Below are 17742 nucleotides of genomic sequence, written 5' to 3' on the forward strand. Positions count from 1 at the left end.
AACAAGGAAATTATGTGATGCACTAGTACCTACCAATGCCTTGGGGTATCCTCCATTTACCTTGACCTCCACGAACAATAGCCTTCCTCTTTTAGTCTTATTATCTTTTATTTCATATAGTGCCTCAACATCCCATTCATCCTCTACTTCCTTTTTGGAAGTCATCAAATTGCTTTCGACATAATTTTTCTTTGACCAACAATCCTTGGACATATGGCCCCAATTTCCATAATTGTTGTAGTTGCCTTCGAACCTCCTCCCCTGAGAACTCTTATTGTCGGTCTTTTAAGATCTCTATGGTTGTGAGGTTCCTTGTTGACTCTTCCCTTTGTCAGCATTATTATATAATTCTTTAGAAGGTGGCTTGGAAATCCCCCGACTTTTACTTGTGTAGAGCGCATCCTCTTCACTTTTCAATGTGATGTCTCCTATTTGCTCAGCCATAGCTTCCTGGATGGATAGCAAATTCTCAAACTCTACAAGTGATGGTTGAACGGGCCATCCTTGTATAGCAGTAACAAAGCTTCTATATTTTGGCCTCAGTCCACGGATGATGATCCTCTTCACTTGAGCTTCTACAATCACAGACTGCGGATCTAGTTCAGTAATCTCTCGACATATCGATTTGACCTTATGGAAATACTAAGCAATCTTCATGTCATGTTGTAAGATTAATAATAGCCCGTTGTCCAAAAGTTGTAGTCCCGTATCATTCTTCTTTGAGAAAAGCATCACAAATGTGTCCCAAGCTTCTTTTGGCGTGTTCCCATCTCGAATATGCTCAAACATCTCTTCTTCAATTGTGGTCTTCAAGGCAAACATCGCTTTGCCTTCTTTGATTTTCCATTTGCGCAGAGCGCCATTAATATCTTCCTTTGGTGGCGTAGTTTCACTTATGCAAAAGACCTCCCATAGATCTTGTCCATGTAAGTAGGACTTCATACATGTTCCCACATATTGTACTTGTTGTTGTTAAGTTTCTTGATTCCTCCGACGACTTGGAGATCACTCATCATGTTGGCAGTACCTCGGTAATACCAAACAAATTAGCATCAATGCTAAACTTGTAGAGTAATAGACTACTCCTGATACAAAGAGAATCACTCGTTCTCATTATCAAGAAACCTTGCTCTGATACCAGATTGTTGAACACAAATCTTTATGTGGGAAAAAATAATACTTTTATTAAGACCACTTAAGAAGAACTTACACTTTGAGAAACTACTACAAACATTGCTTTCTTTAAAGTGTTTCTCGGATGGTTTGAAGAAAATGAGCTCCACACCTATTGATAAGCCTCTTAGGAAGCTTCTAGAGAAGACTATGACATTCTATTGTCTTCTAGAATGTTCCATAAACTTCCAGGGTCTTCCATATTTTGCTAGAGTATTCTAGAGTTTTCCGGCGTCTTCTAGACTCGTCCACAATATTCCATAATATTCTAGAATCTTCCTGACCATTCTGACACAAGCTAACTTCTTCTAGACAATGGCATTCGTTCTATTGGGCTAGTGATGACCATCAACAATTAAAGGGGCACGTTTTTAAGAACAACATCAAATGGTCACATTTATGGGAATAATAAATTTAAAGCAGTCAATTAAAACAAAAAACTATTCAAAACTATAAAATTACGTTCTTGAATACTTAAATTTCCAACTTTCTATTAATTTTCTTTCATGTTACACTTTTTAACTATTTCCACTGTTCCATTTGTATGCAAAAGTGGAGGGGATGGAGATCCGTTTAGCTTATTAAACTTATAATAAAACATTATAAAAAAATTTAGAAAAATTGTCATTTTATCTTAGCCTGGGACGAGAACCAAAACAAAGTAAAATCATAATGACGGTTCAAGTAAAGAATCAAGAAGCAGGGCTTTGGCCAGAAGTTCTTGCTACATTTAATCTTTAAATTGCAAATATATATATATATATATATATATATATATATATATATATATATATATATATATATATATATATATATATATATATATAGGGTTAAGTTCAAATGAGAACACTACTTTATGTTACTATTCTACTATGAATTTAATATGTATAGTATTGTAGTAGTTATAATATAAATATATTCAATTTTATATTGCTATTCTACTATAATATATATATATATATATATATATATATATATATATATATATATATATATACACATATATATATATATATATATATATATATATATATACATATATATATATATATATATATATAGTAATTTCGTAAATTCTAATGTGAATGTTAAATATGTGATTGTTCATATATTCGGTAATGAATAATGTCATAAAGTTGTAAATACAAAATTTAATGTGAATATTAATGTGTGATTGTTCGTATATTTGTTGATGAATAATGTCATATCGTTGTATATACAAAATTCCTAGTAGAATAGTAACATAAAGCAGTGTTTTCACGTTCTCACATTAAATAGTGTTTTCATTTGAACTTAACCCTATATATATATATATATATATATATATATATATATATATATATATATATATATATATATATATATATATATATATATAGAGAGAGAGAGAGAGAGAGAGAGAGATCGGGTGAGGACTCGTGAGAACACCTTAAAAAATTTTAAAAAAAGAAATCATAAAATCGAACATAGATATATGTCCGAGAGAAAAAAATTGGAAAAATAAATTTGGATCATTAAAATTGAATCATAGATCATAATGATGCAAAATTAAAAATTAAAATTGAATCATAGATCAATTTTAATGATGTAAAATTTTTTTCCAATTTTTTTTTTCTTCCGGACATAAATCTATACTTGATTTTATGAATTGTATTTTTTTAGATTATTTTTTTCAATTTTTTTAAAGTTTCCTCACGAGTCCTCATTTTAAAATGAGTCCTCACAGGAACCAGACTATATATATATATATATATATATATATATATATATATATATATATATATATATATATATATATATATATATATATAACGACCAATGATTGGTTCACGTTGCACCAATGAAAATCTTGTCAAAGTTTTAAATATAAAAGTTGCTCCATCTAAACCACAAGATCACGTAATTAAACTGAATTTGAAAGGTACTTCATTTGACTATCCTAAATGAGCCTAGGCATACAAACCAAGAAAGTTTAATCGTTTGAAGGATATATTGTTGTTTTGTTATACTTAGTCAATAGTTTTTAGTCAAAGTCATACTATTTTGGCTCTATTAGCTGATTCATTATCTACCTTTTATTTTTCCCTCTTCATCTATGTATCTAGATCTTTCATTTCTTATCTAGTTATATGGCTGAATGTTAAACAAAGACATCCTCTTTATGATACATCTCATGTCTACAAACAAATATAATATTATATATATACCCCTTTTTTATGGCTGCATACTTGAATCACTTCAACATGTTGCAAATCATCGCCCTTCTTTATGTAATGGTCATAGTCACATGCGCTGGATCATCGGTAAGCCATGATGAAGAATGCTCAGCCTTGTTTCAGTTTAAGCAAAGCCTAAATCATCATGATGATGCAGCTTGTGCTGCCAGTTGGTTTCAGACATTTGACTCTTGGAAACCCACAAGCAATCCATCAGATGCTAGTTTTGATTGTTGTATGTGGTATGGGGTGGAGTGTAGCAACGACCATGAGTACCCTCATGTGGTTGCCCTTGACTTGAGCGAAAGGTTTCTTTGTGGGCATATCAGCTCTAGCAGCAAGCTCTTCATCCTTGTGCATCTTCAAAGCCTCAACCTTGCCATGAATGACTTTGATGAATCTGAAATACCATCTGAGATTGGTCGTCTAAAGCAATTAAGAAGCCTCAATCTCTCTGATTCTGGGTTTAGTGGCCAAATACCGAATGAAATCTCACAGTTGGTGCAATTGTTTTCTTTAGATCTGTCAAGGAATCCACTAAAGCTTGAAAGTCCTAGTGGCCTCCAGAAACTACTGCAAAACTTAACAGGACTCAAAGAACTCGATCTCTCCGAGGTTGACATTAGTTCTTTTGTGCCTCGTTTCTCGGCCAACTTTTCTTCTTTGACGTCAATAAGGTTATCAGATTGTTCACTTTGGAATGAATTCCCTGCCACTATACTTGGGCTACCAAAGTTGAAAATTCTTGATGTGGCATCCAATACCAACCTCACTGGATCTTTACCTGAATTTTATAACAACAGTTTACTTGAACATGTGAATCTATCTTTCACTGGTTTCTCAGGTCGCATTCCAAGTTCACTCAATAACATGACGCAGCTCATTACATTGGGTCTTGGTAGCAATAAGTTCACAGGCTTTGTTCCTTCATTGGTTGGTCTTTCCAGACTCCATGTTTTGTAGAGCACGACTCTTTTATATGGGAAACAACAAGACTTTTATTAAGACACTTAAGGAGAAATTACACTTTGTGAGACGACTACACACTTTGCTTTCTTTGAGGCTTTCTTGGATACTTAGATGTTGGATTGATTTGGAGCAAATGAGCTCCACACCTATTTATAGGTGTTTCCACCTCCTTATAGGAAGTTTCTAGATCTACATAAATTCATGACTATTCTAGAACTATCTACCATATTCTATATCAATTACAAGCTTTTATATGTTTCTAGAATGTTCTATAATGTCCTAGATAAGTATAGACATTCTTGTGCCTTCCATAGTGTTCTAGAATGTTCCATAGCCTTCCAGGGTCTTCCATCTCGTTCTAGAGTATTCTAGAATCTTCTGGCATCTTCTAGACTTCTCCATAGTATTCCATAATGTTCTAGAATCTTCCAGATCATTCTAGAACATGCTAACTTCTTCTAGACAATAACATGATTCTATCGGGCTAGTGATGACCTTCAACACTCCCCCTCAGCACTAGCCCCCATTCTTCGTATCATGTTGAGCTGACATCTAAAACCTTCACTTTTTCCTTTACTCAGCCCTTTGGTGAATAATTCCGCTATTTGTTTATTAGTCTTGATCTGTCGCATATTGATTTCTTCCTTGAGAACTTTTTCTCTTCCACATGCTTGGTTTTTTCTTAGTTGTTGCAGTCGTTGCTTCATATATTGTTTTCGTAGTTGACAACGACATTCGTGGTTGCATTTTCTTGCAGCATAATATTGTTCCTGACTTTGTTGAACTATCTTGTGTAGTTTCTTATGCCTCCCTTTGAGAAACTTGTAAGCATGTGAGTTGTCCCTTTTACAAGCCTTGGAAAATTCCCACAATATTAATATGTTATGACGTGATCCCTTATTGATCTGCTCATCTCGTTTAGATGTTGATCTGTTGAGAAATTCTACTTTTCTCTTACGAATTAATGTTTTTTTCTTCTTTTTCGCCTTATCTAGTTTCTCCATTACATGTTCCATTTTTCGTCTAAGATGAAACTTTTTATGCAACTCTAGTGATGTCATGTTATTATTCTCCTTCGGAGCATCCATCTTCCAATGAACGTCTTCCTCCTCCAAAGTTGTCATAAACTTTGTCTCGCTCTTCTTGAGACCTTTGTTGAGTTTCATAGTTGATAGCATTCGGGATCCAATCATATTTCTCTTCAAGGGTACAATGTGAATTATTGAACCCTTGGTGATACGCATGGTATCATCTCTCTCAAACGACCAGGGTCGTACATTGTCTAGAAAATCCATTCCCAATACCATACGATAGTCATCCATATGCACCACTGTCAAGTCTATGGTGCCTTCCCATTCTGCTATCTTAAGAGGTACTCCATATGCAACACCAATGATAGGCTTGGATAAAGAGTTGACGACTTTCAACCGGCCTGGATTTTTTGTGTATTTGATGCCCAACTTCTTAGCTTCATCTTTAGCAAGGAAATTATGGGATGCACATGTATCTACCAAAGCCTTGGTGTATCCTCCATTTACCCTGGCATCCACGAACATTAGCCTTCCTCTTTTAGTCTTATTCTCTTCTATAACACATAGTGCCTCAACATCCCATTCATCCTCTACTTCCTTTTTGGAAGTTACTACATTGCTTTCCACAGACTTTTTCTTTGACCAACAATCCTTGGACATGTGGCCCCACTTTCCACAATTGTTGCAGTTGCCTTCGAACCTCCTCCCCCGAGAACTCTTATTGTCGGTCTTTTGAGATCTCCATGGTTGTGAGATTCCTGGCTGACTCTTCCCTTTGTCAGCATTTTTGTATCTTTCTTTAAAAGGTGGCTTGAAATTCCTCCGACTTTTACTTGTGTAGAGTGCTTCTTCTTCACTCTTCAGCGTGATGCCTCCCATTTGCTTAGCCATAGCTTCTTGGCTAGCCAGCAAATTCTCAAACTCTACAAGTGATGGTTGAGCGGGCCATCCTTGTACAGCAGTAACAAAACTTCTATATTCCGGCCTCAGTCCATGGATAATGATCCTCTTCATTCGAGCTTCTGCAATGACGGATTGCGGATCTAGTTCAGTAATCTCCCGACATATCGACTTGACCTTGTGGAAATATTGAGCAATCGCCATGTCACGTTGTGAGATTGATAATAGCTCGTTCTCCAAAAGTTGTAGTCTCGTATCATTCTTCTTTGAGAAAAGCGTCACAAACGTGTCCCAAGCTTCTTTCGGGGTGTTCTCATCCCGAATATGCTCCAACATCTCTTCTTCGATTGTGGTCTTCAAGGCAAACATTGCTTTGCCTGCTTTGATTTTCCATTTGCGCAAAGCACCATTAACGTCTTCCTCTGATGGTGTAGTTTCGCTTCCACCAACGACCTCCCATAGATCTTGTCCTTGTAAGTAGGACTTCATACATGTTTCCCACGTTTTGTAGTTGTTGTTGTTGAGTTTCTTGATTCCTCCGACGACTTGGAGATCACCCATCGTGTTGGCAGTACCTCGGTAATACCAAACAAGCTAGTTTCGATACTAAACTTGCAGAGTCACAAACTACTAACGATACAACGAGAATCACTCGTTCTCACTATCAAGAAACCTTGATCTGATACCAGATTGTAGAGCACGACTCTTTTATATGGGAAACAACAAGACTTTTATTAAGACACTTAAGGAGAAATTACACTTTGTGAGACGACTACACACTTTGCTTTCTTTGAGGCTTTCTTGGATACTTAGATGTTGGATTGATTTGGAGCAAATGAGCTCCACACCTATTTATAGGTGTTTCCACCTCCTTATAGGAAGTTTCTAGATCTACATAAATTCATGACTATTCTAGAACTATCTACCATATTCTATATCAATTACAAGCTTTTATATGTTTCTAGAATGTTCTATAATGTCCTAGATAAGTATAGACATTCTTGTGCCTTCCATAGTGTTCTAGAATGTTCCATAGCCTTCCAGGGTCTTCCATCTCATTCTAGAGTATTCTAGAATCTTCTGGCATCTTCTAGACTTCTCCATAGTATTCCATAATGTTCTAGAATCTTCCAGATCATTCTAGAACATGCTAACTTCTTCTAGACAATAACATGATTCTATCGGGCTAGTGATGACCTTCAACATGTTTTGCAACTTGATGGTAACAAGTTCGAGAATGGTTGCTTCCCTAATTGGCTTGGCAAACTGACTAAACTTAGTGAACTATATCTAGCTAATATGAGCATAAACTGTGAAATCCCACACTTTCTTGCAAACCTAACCAAACTTGGTGTTGTTTCAATCGAAAGAAATTCACTTATTGGGCATATACCATCTTCGTTTTTCAACCTCACCCAACTAAGAAGGTTAAACCTTAAGTATAATCAATTGCAGGGACCAATTTCAAGGTCATTTTCCAACTTCGAAAGTCTGCAATATTTTGGCCTACGTATGAATAATTTCAGTGGTAGGGTAGATTTTGGCATATTCCTAGGACTCAACAACCTCGAAACTCTCTACTTAAGTGATAACAACATATCATTAGTGGTCAACAACAACTACACCAATACCACCTTACCACATTTAAAAGTCTTAGACCTACAATCATGCAACTTGAAAGAGTTTCCAGCCTTTTTGCGCTTTCAAAATAAAATGACAGCCTTATTTTTCGGCTTCAACAAAATTGATGGCCTGGTACCAGTGTGGATTTGGAACAACAGCCGAGAAACATTACAACAGTTTGATGTTTTAGATAACTCCATCACTGGCTTTCATAAGAGTCCACATTTTCTACCATGGCGATTTTTGGAAGGTTTTTTCATCGGTAATAATCACATAGGAGGACAACTACCAATTCCACCACACACCACAACTGTTTATTCAGCCCCAAACAATTATTTGACAGGAGAAATACCAGAATTGATATGTGAAGTGAAATCTATTCAACTGTTAGATTTGTCTTCTAACAACATGAGTGGAACCCTACCTCCATGTTTGGGTGACTTAAGCAATTCTCTGTTGGTTTTGGATCTGAGACGAAATAACTTTGATGGTACAATGATGAATGCGTTTATGCTAGGAAGCCCTTTGAGAAGTATTGATTTGAGCGAAAATCGATTTACGGGTCAGCTGCCAAGGTCATTGATAAATTGTACAAATTTAGAGGTTCTCTCTCTTGGAGATAACCTTTTTGATGATGTCTTTCCTTCTTGGTTGGGAACCCTTTCCAATCTACAAGTTCTGGTTTTGCGTTCCAACAAATTTTATGGTCCACTTCAAGGTTCCACAACTGTTTGGCCACAGTTCCCTAAGTTGCGGATCATAGACCTCTCTAACAATGCTTTTAGTGGTCATTTGCACCATAAATACTTCCAAACATGGGATTCCATGAAATCCGTTTATGATGGTGAATCATATGTTATGGAAGCCAATATGTCCTTCAAATCATTCAGTATATACTCGGTATACTCCATGACAATAATACATAAAGGTGTCAGAACAAGGTTTGAAAAGATTTTAACCATATTCACAACTATTGATCTCTCTTGTAACCATTTTGAAGGAGAAATCCCGCAATCACTCCAAGATCTTCAAGGGCTTCAATCACTCAATCTTTCCAACAATCATTTTACTGGACAAGTCATGCAGTCCTTGGGATACCTAAAGAATCTTGAATCTATGGACCTCTCCCAAAACAAGTTATCTGGAGAAATTCCTTCACCGTTGGTGCAACTCAACTTCCTTTCCATTTTCAATGTGTCATTCAACCATCTTAGTGGGTGCATACCCAAAGGGAAACAGTTTAATACATTCGAGAATGACTCCTACAAGGGGAATCCTGGGTTATGTGGAAAACCTTTATCTAAGAAATGTCAAGCAGGTTCAAAAGCGCCAAGACATCCACCAGCAAGCAATGAGTCAGAGTCTCTCTTCCCAAGTGAAAGAATTGATTGGATCATCATATTTTGTGGAGTTGGAAGTGGGCTGGTTGTTGGGGTTGTTATTGGAAATCTTCTATATAAAAGGTGTAGTGATCGGTTCACAAAGAGGAAGGATAGATGGGTAAGGCCACTTAGTAACACAAGGAGAAACCAAGGTACAATAATTCGTTATCTTACATTACAACTTCCAAGATAATAATTTATTATATTTATGTGGTCCCTCAACAAAATTGAAAATATTTTATGTATTGTATCTACAAATATATAATACTGTAATACATATGTTTCTCAACTTTTTCTTATTAACAATTACTTTCAGTTTTTCATCATTTATCAAAAAATTTTATCAAATTATATGTTAAGCCAAATATGCATATTCACATAGAAGGTTTAATTTCAAAATACAAAAGATTTTTTTTTTTTTTTTTTTTTTTTTTTTTACTTTAAGTTGATGTTTTTGCCTGGTTATGTGATGTCGGTCTATGTTTAAAACATGATATTTGTTCATGGTACATTCGTCATGACATTTTTCATAGCTATATTTGTTTTGAATGTGTTATATATAGTTTTCTGATAAACACATTTTACGACCATGGGTGTGGTATCTTCTATGTGTAGTAAACCATGAATTACCAACAAAAAGCTCACATTAGCATGTATCTCAGGAGTATCATAGCTTCACGTTCGAAGAGCAAGGAGAAGGTGCAGCAGGCATTCAAGGGATTTTAGTCTGTTTTACCGTTGAGTATGTTTATTACAAGTCAAAGATTATGTTGATGTAAGGTTAGTGAAATATAATTTAGTAAGATTTCCACTGTTTAAGTTTTTTGTTTTTGGTGGCATGATCATGGACTGTTATGTAAGCTATTGGTGAGTAGTCACAGCCTCAGATTTTGGGTTGTGTCAATATGAGTTTTAAAAGAAAAATGATGAATATGAGATGCATCAGATTGGATTATTTTGTATGAGTGTGAGTGTGCTTATCCCAGATTCAGGATACCAATGAAGTTGTCTCTGTTTTTCATTACTATGTTAAACTCACTGATTTCAATTTCAAACGTAGCAATCGTCATCCTAGAGGCTAAAGATGATATACTAAGATGGATTATAGCAATTAAAATATATATCTAACAATTTCTGCTGTATACAAATACTTTATAAAATTCTTGTTGGGAATTGTGTCTCAAGGTGTTTACTGCTTTTTCTTTCATGCTTCTAAAAAATATCATGAATCTTAACACCTAAGATGTGTTTAATTAGTTTCACTAACATCAATTTCTCCACTAAAATCAACAATAATCCATATGACAAAGAATTCCAAAAATCTATCGAATTCTTGGTCAATCATTCAGTTTGATTCTAATCTCTTTTGGGTTGATTCCGAAGCTTGAATATGGTTATATCTTAATAAAAAAAACATACTTTATCATCAATTCGATCAAAATCAAAATAATACATCAGATTAAGGCACATACCTTGCTCAAACCGACCTAGATGAAGGATTACACTAGCACAGATACAAAAATATAACGATTGCTGACTTCCAATTGCCGATGTATGCTGCCTTACACCTGCCTTCACCAAAAGATATATGAAAGAGTTTAACAAATTCGATTTTATATTTTGACAGTTTAACAAATTACACGTTAGTCCTTTGCTTTGAATGTTTTCCTTTTAAACCCCGATTTTTATATTATTGCTTAATATCCTTTTTTACCATTTCACACTTAATTATTTGTTTTATCTCAAAACTGATACAATTTCGGATATTTCCTTTACTGAGTTCTCTTCAGCTGATTGAAATCAATATTTGACAGATTCACCATCCAAAACATTAAAAATTACCATAAAGAACTACATCAAATTTACCATCCAAACAATCTAAACTACCGGTGAACATGTAAAAATTTGCTTTGATTTCATTGAGTTCTTATTATCACCATCTGATGAGAATGCTGAAGTATATTCAAGAAGGGTAAAAAGGGAAATGAAGAAAGTGACTGAGTAGTCTGTTAGAGGAGAGAGAAGGAGGAAATAAAAAGGAGGACAGCAAGGTAGTGGGACGTTAGAATGAATGGTTATGATTTTGTTGCTCTTTGCAATTGATTTCTTAGAGAGAGGAAGAAACCCTGGTTATTTTTGTTGCACATTGATATTTTTGTTACCTTGTTTCTGTGAATTTCTTATGTCATTACCATTGAATCTCTATCACTATTCCTAATCAATGGAACACGTGAAAAGAAAGCCAAGAAACAGTTAATTTAAAAAATAAAGCAACATGTTGATCATATATACTGAGTGTAAATTCCTAGCACCATAATGTGAGATCACATAAACACATACACAATTAAGAAGATGAAATCTAATTGCCTTTGTTTGATTTCATCATTTAGGTCTCCAAGCTTTTCATTAACTATAGAGCTTCTAACTTGAATCCCACAAAACTAACCAATCATGTAATAGAAACACATACAAAAGTGAAAGACAAAAAATCACTTGAAAATAAGATAATACTGTTAAAGTCATGCCACCTCAAGAATCATGTATTTAAACAATACACTGCAAAATTCAAATCCACCATCGGATCACAAAATGTTTAAATGTTTCAAATAAAAATCCAGTTTGACTTGTCATACATACGTCTATGGCTTATGGTGTAAGAGATTAACATTTAAAAAATCATGCGGAAAGTACCACATTGACCAAATGTTAGCCCAAATCCCAAGTTTAACATCTGCATGTTCATCAACCTTTTCACAGCGCACCCACTTCATTTCATCAAAATCTAGTTTGTGAAGCCAGTCCAAATTAATCATCACATACAAGTTTGCAGCTGTACTTACAAACTCCCCCCAGTAGCATGAACATTGAAAATTATTGGTCTGGAGTAATGTAAATTTGGGGTTTGGATAGAGTTGTAACACATATAAAGAACAACTGAATAAGACATATATCTTCTCCTTGAAGAAATGTAGATCATATATGGCAGAAGTAATGGAGGGCACATTAACCTCAGTCCAGGATCGACTACCCGCTACAGAAAACCATATTGAATCGCAGAATCTTTTTGAAACCACAAGCACCCACTCAGATACTACTGTGTCTGAAGGGGAAAAGACAAGGATAGCCTTCAAGCCTGTTGGCCGGGAAAAATATACAATTAAGGGGTGATCGGGAAAATGAAGTTCATGCCTTGTGATAGGATTCACAAGCCAGAAATCACGTGTTTTCCACACAAAAAATACTAAGTAGCCACGAGTTGACCCAAAAAAGGTCCTGCCACCATCAGAATGGGGAATGAAAGTTTTGAACTTTCTTCCTTCAGACTCTTCTAACTCTAAGTACCACTCTTTCTTCTCATAAGGTCGATAAGTGATTCGCATAGAAACGGGGAGTCTGGATGCCATAAACATCTTCCAGTTGGAGAGTGCTAGTGATCTCCATGACTTGCAAACTCCACTAAACCAAATAAAATCAACGATCCCCAGTTGCATCATAATCAAAAAAAGAATATCATGGTTAAGATCTGAATAACCCTTCTCATAAAATCTCTTCTTCGTAGATGCAGATGCATCATTATGATTCTGTTTTCTATCGTACTCCTTGTCTTGGACATTCCTACGGTTGCAAACAAAACAATAAATATTCAAATTCAACATAAAATACAAGATTCACAAACAAGGGATAAGCATACACATCATCACACACCTTAGTCTGAAGCCTTGTTATTTCTAAGCTAAATATAAAAACATTAATTCATATCATGTAAACAAGTTCAAATTTTTACTAGATGGACGACGGAATAAGTACCCAGTCAAACCATGAAAATCCTAGACAAGCGAAAATTGTTTTTATTGGGAACATAAAAATAAGGTTTAATGTATTGCTAGCTAATTTGAAATAAAGTCAACATCACCCAAACACACTTCATTTCGACTAATGAGATTTTGTAATGTAAGGTAACACAATTTCAGCTCTATCTCCCTCCCACAAACCTTAGTCTGAAGGCTTGTTATTTTGATATTGATGTTACTTATCATTCTCTTGCATGCTAGATACTTTAATTATACTTATCTTACCAACAATTATCTCAAAATCATAAACCAGAAAGAAAATTAGCAGTAGTTGTATAAGAGATAAATACTGTTCCTGAGCCTAATTATATAATTCTTTCTCTCTCTTCTGTCATACCGACTCTTTGTTGGCAACCCCATGCAACTATCCTTTTTGTCTCCTTCTGTACACCCTCCAAACTTTGGACTCTTTGGGCTCACTAACTGTGGGCTGGGCTTGTTGTGCTTCTAAGTTATGTTCCTTATCATATGCCCTTACCCCTCTTAAGTATACATTAAATTGTAATTTTGAGGGTGATCATTTTCCCCTAGATGGGATTCTTGTTTTGGAACAAATTGGTTTTTGCAAAATGGGTTGTAATCATGGAACCTGGTAAGTATAAAAAGCAGAACAACTGGGAACTCCAAAGAGTATGTGCTGGTTTAGGAATTCAATCAAACACTTGCAATGACTGATCGACACAGTTAGTTTCCCAACAAGTTGATAGCTAACTAAGGAGGTAAAAGGGAAAAACCAACGGTTAGAGTCTGCAAATCCCACAAAATCAATTTCAGAATAAAAAGTAAAAGATACTCTGAACTGATCAAATTCATATGTACGACAAAGAAATGCGGAGATAACGGAGTGCATATATATCAACAAGGGCTGGAAATCAAGACTCAAGAGAAAGCAACAGACAATGGGTTTTTACCTGGCTTTGAACATTGGATACGGTTTATCTAGACGATGAAACAGCAGCGGCCAGCAGTCGCGAAATTCGTCGACAAAACTACAGGTTTTAATTTGAACGGAGTGAAGCCCAAATTAGGTCCCCTGTTATTGACTGGTTCATATCCAGCCCAGTCCAGCATATCTAAATATTTCAAGAAATTTTAAATTTCATTGTTTTTATAATGTGATACATTTTAAATAAACAACTTTTCATATTTGATGTCGTGAACTTAATTAACACATCACAAGCCCGAAATATAGACTTGAGATGAATATGATTTTGGCTTGGGAATGACAGACGTGAAATATTCATCGACTTGATAATGAATGACTTACCCCTATTGACCTTTCGATTAACTGTGCACTCCATATTTAATAGATACTATATAATAAAGGGAAATTTTCAGAAAATCCCTAATGTTTTATCCTAATTTATGAAAATAATCCCAATTTGATTTAGAAAACCTTGAAACTCAGTGGCAGCAGTAGGCTCCACCACGACAGATCCTTCCGAATTGGGAGGAATTCCAATGGCTCGAAGGAATAACTCCATTGTAACAGGAACAATCATGTCTTCAGTCATGTAGACTTCAATAACCCCTTTGGAACACCTAATCCTTTCTATTGCTTTGGTAACCAATTTGAGAGTGAATTTTGGATCGGGTTGTTTGGTTAGAGGAATCGAGATAGGGTGGAGGGAGATGAACTCGATCGTGACGTAAACGAATTTGTCATAATCCATGGGATCCAAGGAAAACAGTTGTGTTGTCTTCCTGAGAATTGGATTTGAGGATGAACACTCAATAGTGCCCTTTGAATTTCTGATGTTGCCATCAGAGAGTGAAAACCTCCTTGAAGAACTGTAGATCGGGGAACAACATTCCCATCTTGTTCAAGAAACCATTAAATTTGGCTTCTTCTAATGCTATAATGAAGAGATCAATAATTTCATCAACAGTAGGAACAAAATTGAGTTTAATGTTACCGTTTAGAATGAAATGGTACTAATGTCTATGTGTTTGGTCATGGAGTGTTGGATCGGATTATGAGAAGTGGAGATAGCACTATGTGACTCACATTAGATCGGAATCTATGTGAATGAAAAACCATATTCTAACAATAACAATTGAGACTTCATCCACAGAACTTGAGATGTACAACTGACAGCGACAATATATTCAACTTTGGTTGTTGAGAGTGCGAAACAGTTCTGCTTCTTGAATGACCAGCTAACTAGTTTTCCTTCGAGGAACTGACATCCTCCAGAGGTGCTCTTCAGATCAAGTTGAAGTCCACCATAGTTCGATTCAGAGTATACATGCAACATAAAAATATCATTTGCAGGGTACCAGAGAACTCTGAGGCTCTTCGTTCCCTTGAGATATCGAAAAATTTGTTTCACCACCATGACGTGAGACATTTTTGTATTAGCCTAGAATCTCGCTGATATGTGCATATTTAGTTCATATTAAGTATATATTTTTTTTATCATTTATTAGCTAAATTATTGCATATCATGGACAAAAGGTACTCAAAAGTGTTTCAATTATGTTTTCAGTCCAAAAGTGAAGCTCGGAAGCAAAAGGAAATAGGAGAAGCGGTTGAGAGCTCGGGAATTGAACAAAGAAGAAAACCACAAAAAAAACACCTACTCGGTGAGTAGGGTCGTCTACTTGACGAGTCCGAGCGAATATTCGAGAAGATAAAGACTCAAAGACCCAGAGACTTATCGCATACGGGGATTGAGAGATGGACTCGGCGAGTCGGCACCTGACTCGACGAGTCGTTTCGCAAATATAAAGATAACTTCTCAGATCGTCAGAAAAGAATTATGGAACCCTTCTGGAGAGATTAGCTGCGATTGAAGAGCCAGAAGAACCCTAGAGAACGAAGATACAACCTAGAATCCAATTCCGAAGGAGATTTGAGGCAAATTTCATCATTCTACTTAATCTTTTGTTTTCCATTATGGCTAGACAATTAGAATTTGTTTATTTGTTGTTATTTACTTCAATCATGAGCTAAAACTCTTAAACTTCTGTTTGGGGATACAAAATTGAGACTATGGTTTGATTATTGGTAGGATTAATTCAATGTTGGTGATTTTTGTTAGTTTTAGCTTGCTAAAGAACCTTGTGTGTGAATGATAATTAATTTTCTGTTAATAGGAAGATAATTAAATAGTATGAACATCTTTTGGTTATCAACCTCATATGTTTATGTGACCACTTTATCATATGTCTAGGATTAATGAACATGAAACTAGAATTAATAAGAAAATTAGGTAAATTCATGTGTGAGCTTGTGTGATGACCATCAACAAGAAGTTAACTAAAGGACCAAATTAGTTAACTATTGCAAGTCTAAATTAACCCGAATAATTAATCTAGTGAATTTAATTAAATTAGACAACTGATCACTGTTTGAGTTAGTTTATTCACTAAGGATTAGTGTAGTGAACGCAAATCTAATTACTTGAATCGGTAACCAACAAAAGAGTTAATCCATTGCACTATTACCATAATATCAACCATAGGATCAATTGAGTTGAACTAAGCAGAAGTCCTTCCCATTATTGAATCTAGTTAATTCTTTGCTTTTGTAGTTTTTAATTTAAGTAATAGTTAGTAAGTTTCTAGTCTTGCAAAACTAGAGAAAACCCCTACTTATTAATTAATTTAGATAAAATTAGTTTTTAGTTTTAATTTACCGTTCCCTGTGTTCGATACCCTACTTATTTAGCTATACCACAATTGATAGGTCCACTGCCTTTGTGTGTTTATTTTATAATTAAAAGTAGGTTTAAAACTAGTTGAGTTTGCACACATCAAGTTTTTGGCGCCGTTGCCGGGGAACGGTTCTAAAATTAACATTAAATTCTAGTTTAATCAATCCTTTGTGTAAGATTTATCTTACACAGAGTTAATTCTTAGGTAATTTAGTAATTAGTATAAGTTTTAATAAAAATCCATTTTTAAAAGTAATTAGAAAATTTTTCTGTTTTTTTGCCTTCAACTCGCCGAGTGCACTCGTGCCGACTCGGCGAGTTCATCGCTGATTCACAGTTTTAATTTTTATTTAGTTTTTGTTCTTTTTACGTGTTTTTTGTTTTGCTTATAGTTGTTTCATGACCCGAGGATCTGATACACCTCTGGTCCCTCCTCTCAAAGACCCAGAATCCGCATTAAGGAGGAGCAAAGGAAAAGCCGTTGGAGAATCCGCTTCTTCAAAGAATTCGCCACTAAAGAACCTTAAGTCTGTTTTCAGCAAGAAGAGAAGCAGCAAATCAGGAGCATCCAGTGCCTCTTTGACAATCGAAGACCCAATTAAAGAAGACACCGAGTACGAGACCGAGGAAGAAGAAGAACCCACATACGAGCACGAATCCGACTTTGAAGATGATTTAGCTATCGCTATGGCTAATATCGATGAAGTCCCCATGGGGGAATGGAAGAAGAGGATGCGCGATGGCACTGGCCCGAGACTTGTGCAACCCGCAATTCCCACTACCGATACTTTCGAGCTAAAGGGTCATATCCTTGCCCAACTCAAGGAGATTCCCTTCTATGGAAAAGACCACGAAGACGCCTATAAGTACTTGGATGAAGTAAATGATGTGGCTGACTACTTCAATGTACCAAATGTGCCACGCGAGACCCAGCTACT

General features: G+C 35.5%; 1 protein-coding gene across 1 annotated transcript; it reads right to left on the reverse strand.

The window, feature by feature from the left end:
* Window positions 1–11823: 11823 nt before the first annotated feature.
* LOC111900528 (uncharacterized) lies at window positions 11824–14200 on the reverse strand. Its single transcript, XM_023896409.3, has 2 exons — window positions 14057–14200; window positions 11824–12909 (listed from the first exon to the last, which is right to left on the reverse strand). Exons 1-2 carry the CDS (start codon window positions 14068–14070, stop codon window positions 11934–11936), a joined length of 990 nt encoding a protein of 329 aa, XP_023752177.1. The 5' UTR covers window positions 14071–14200; the 3' UTR covers window positions 11824–11933.
* Window positions 14201–17742: the final 3542 nt, after the last annotated feature.

The sequence above is a fragment of the Lactuca sativa genome, chromosome 7, assembly GCF_002870075.4.
Source record: "Lactuca sativa cultivar Salinas chromosome 7, Lsat_Salinas_v11, whole genome shotgun sequence".
In the NCBI taxonomy this organism is placed as follows: Eukaryota; Viridiplantae; Streptophyta; class Magnoliopsida; order Asterales; family Asteraceae; genus Lactuca; species Lactuca sativa.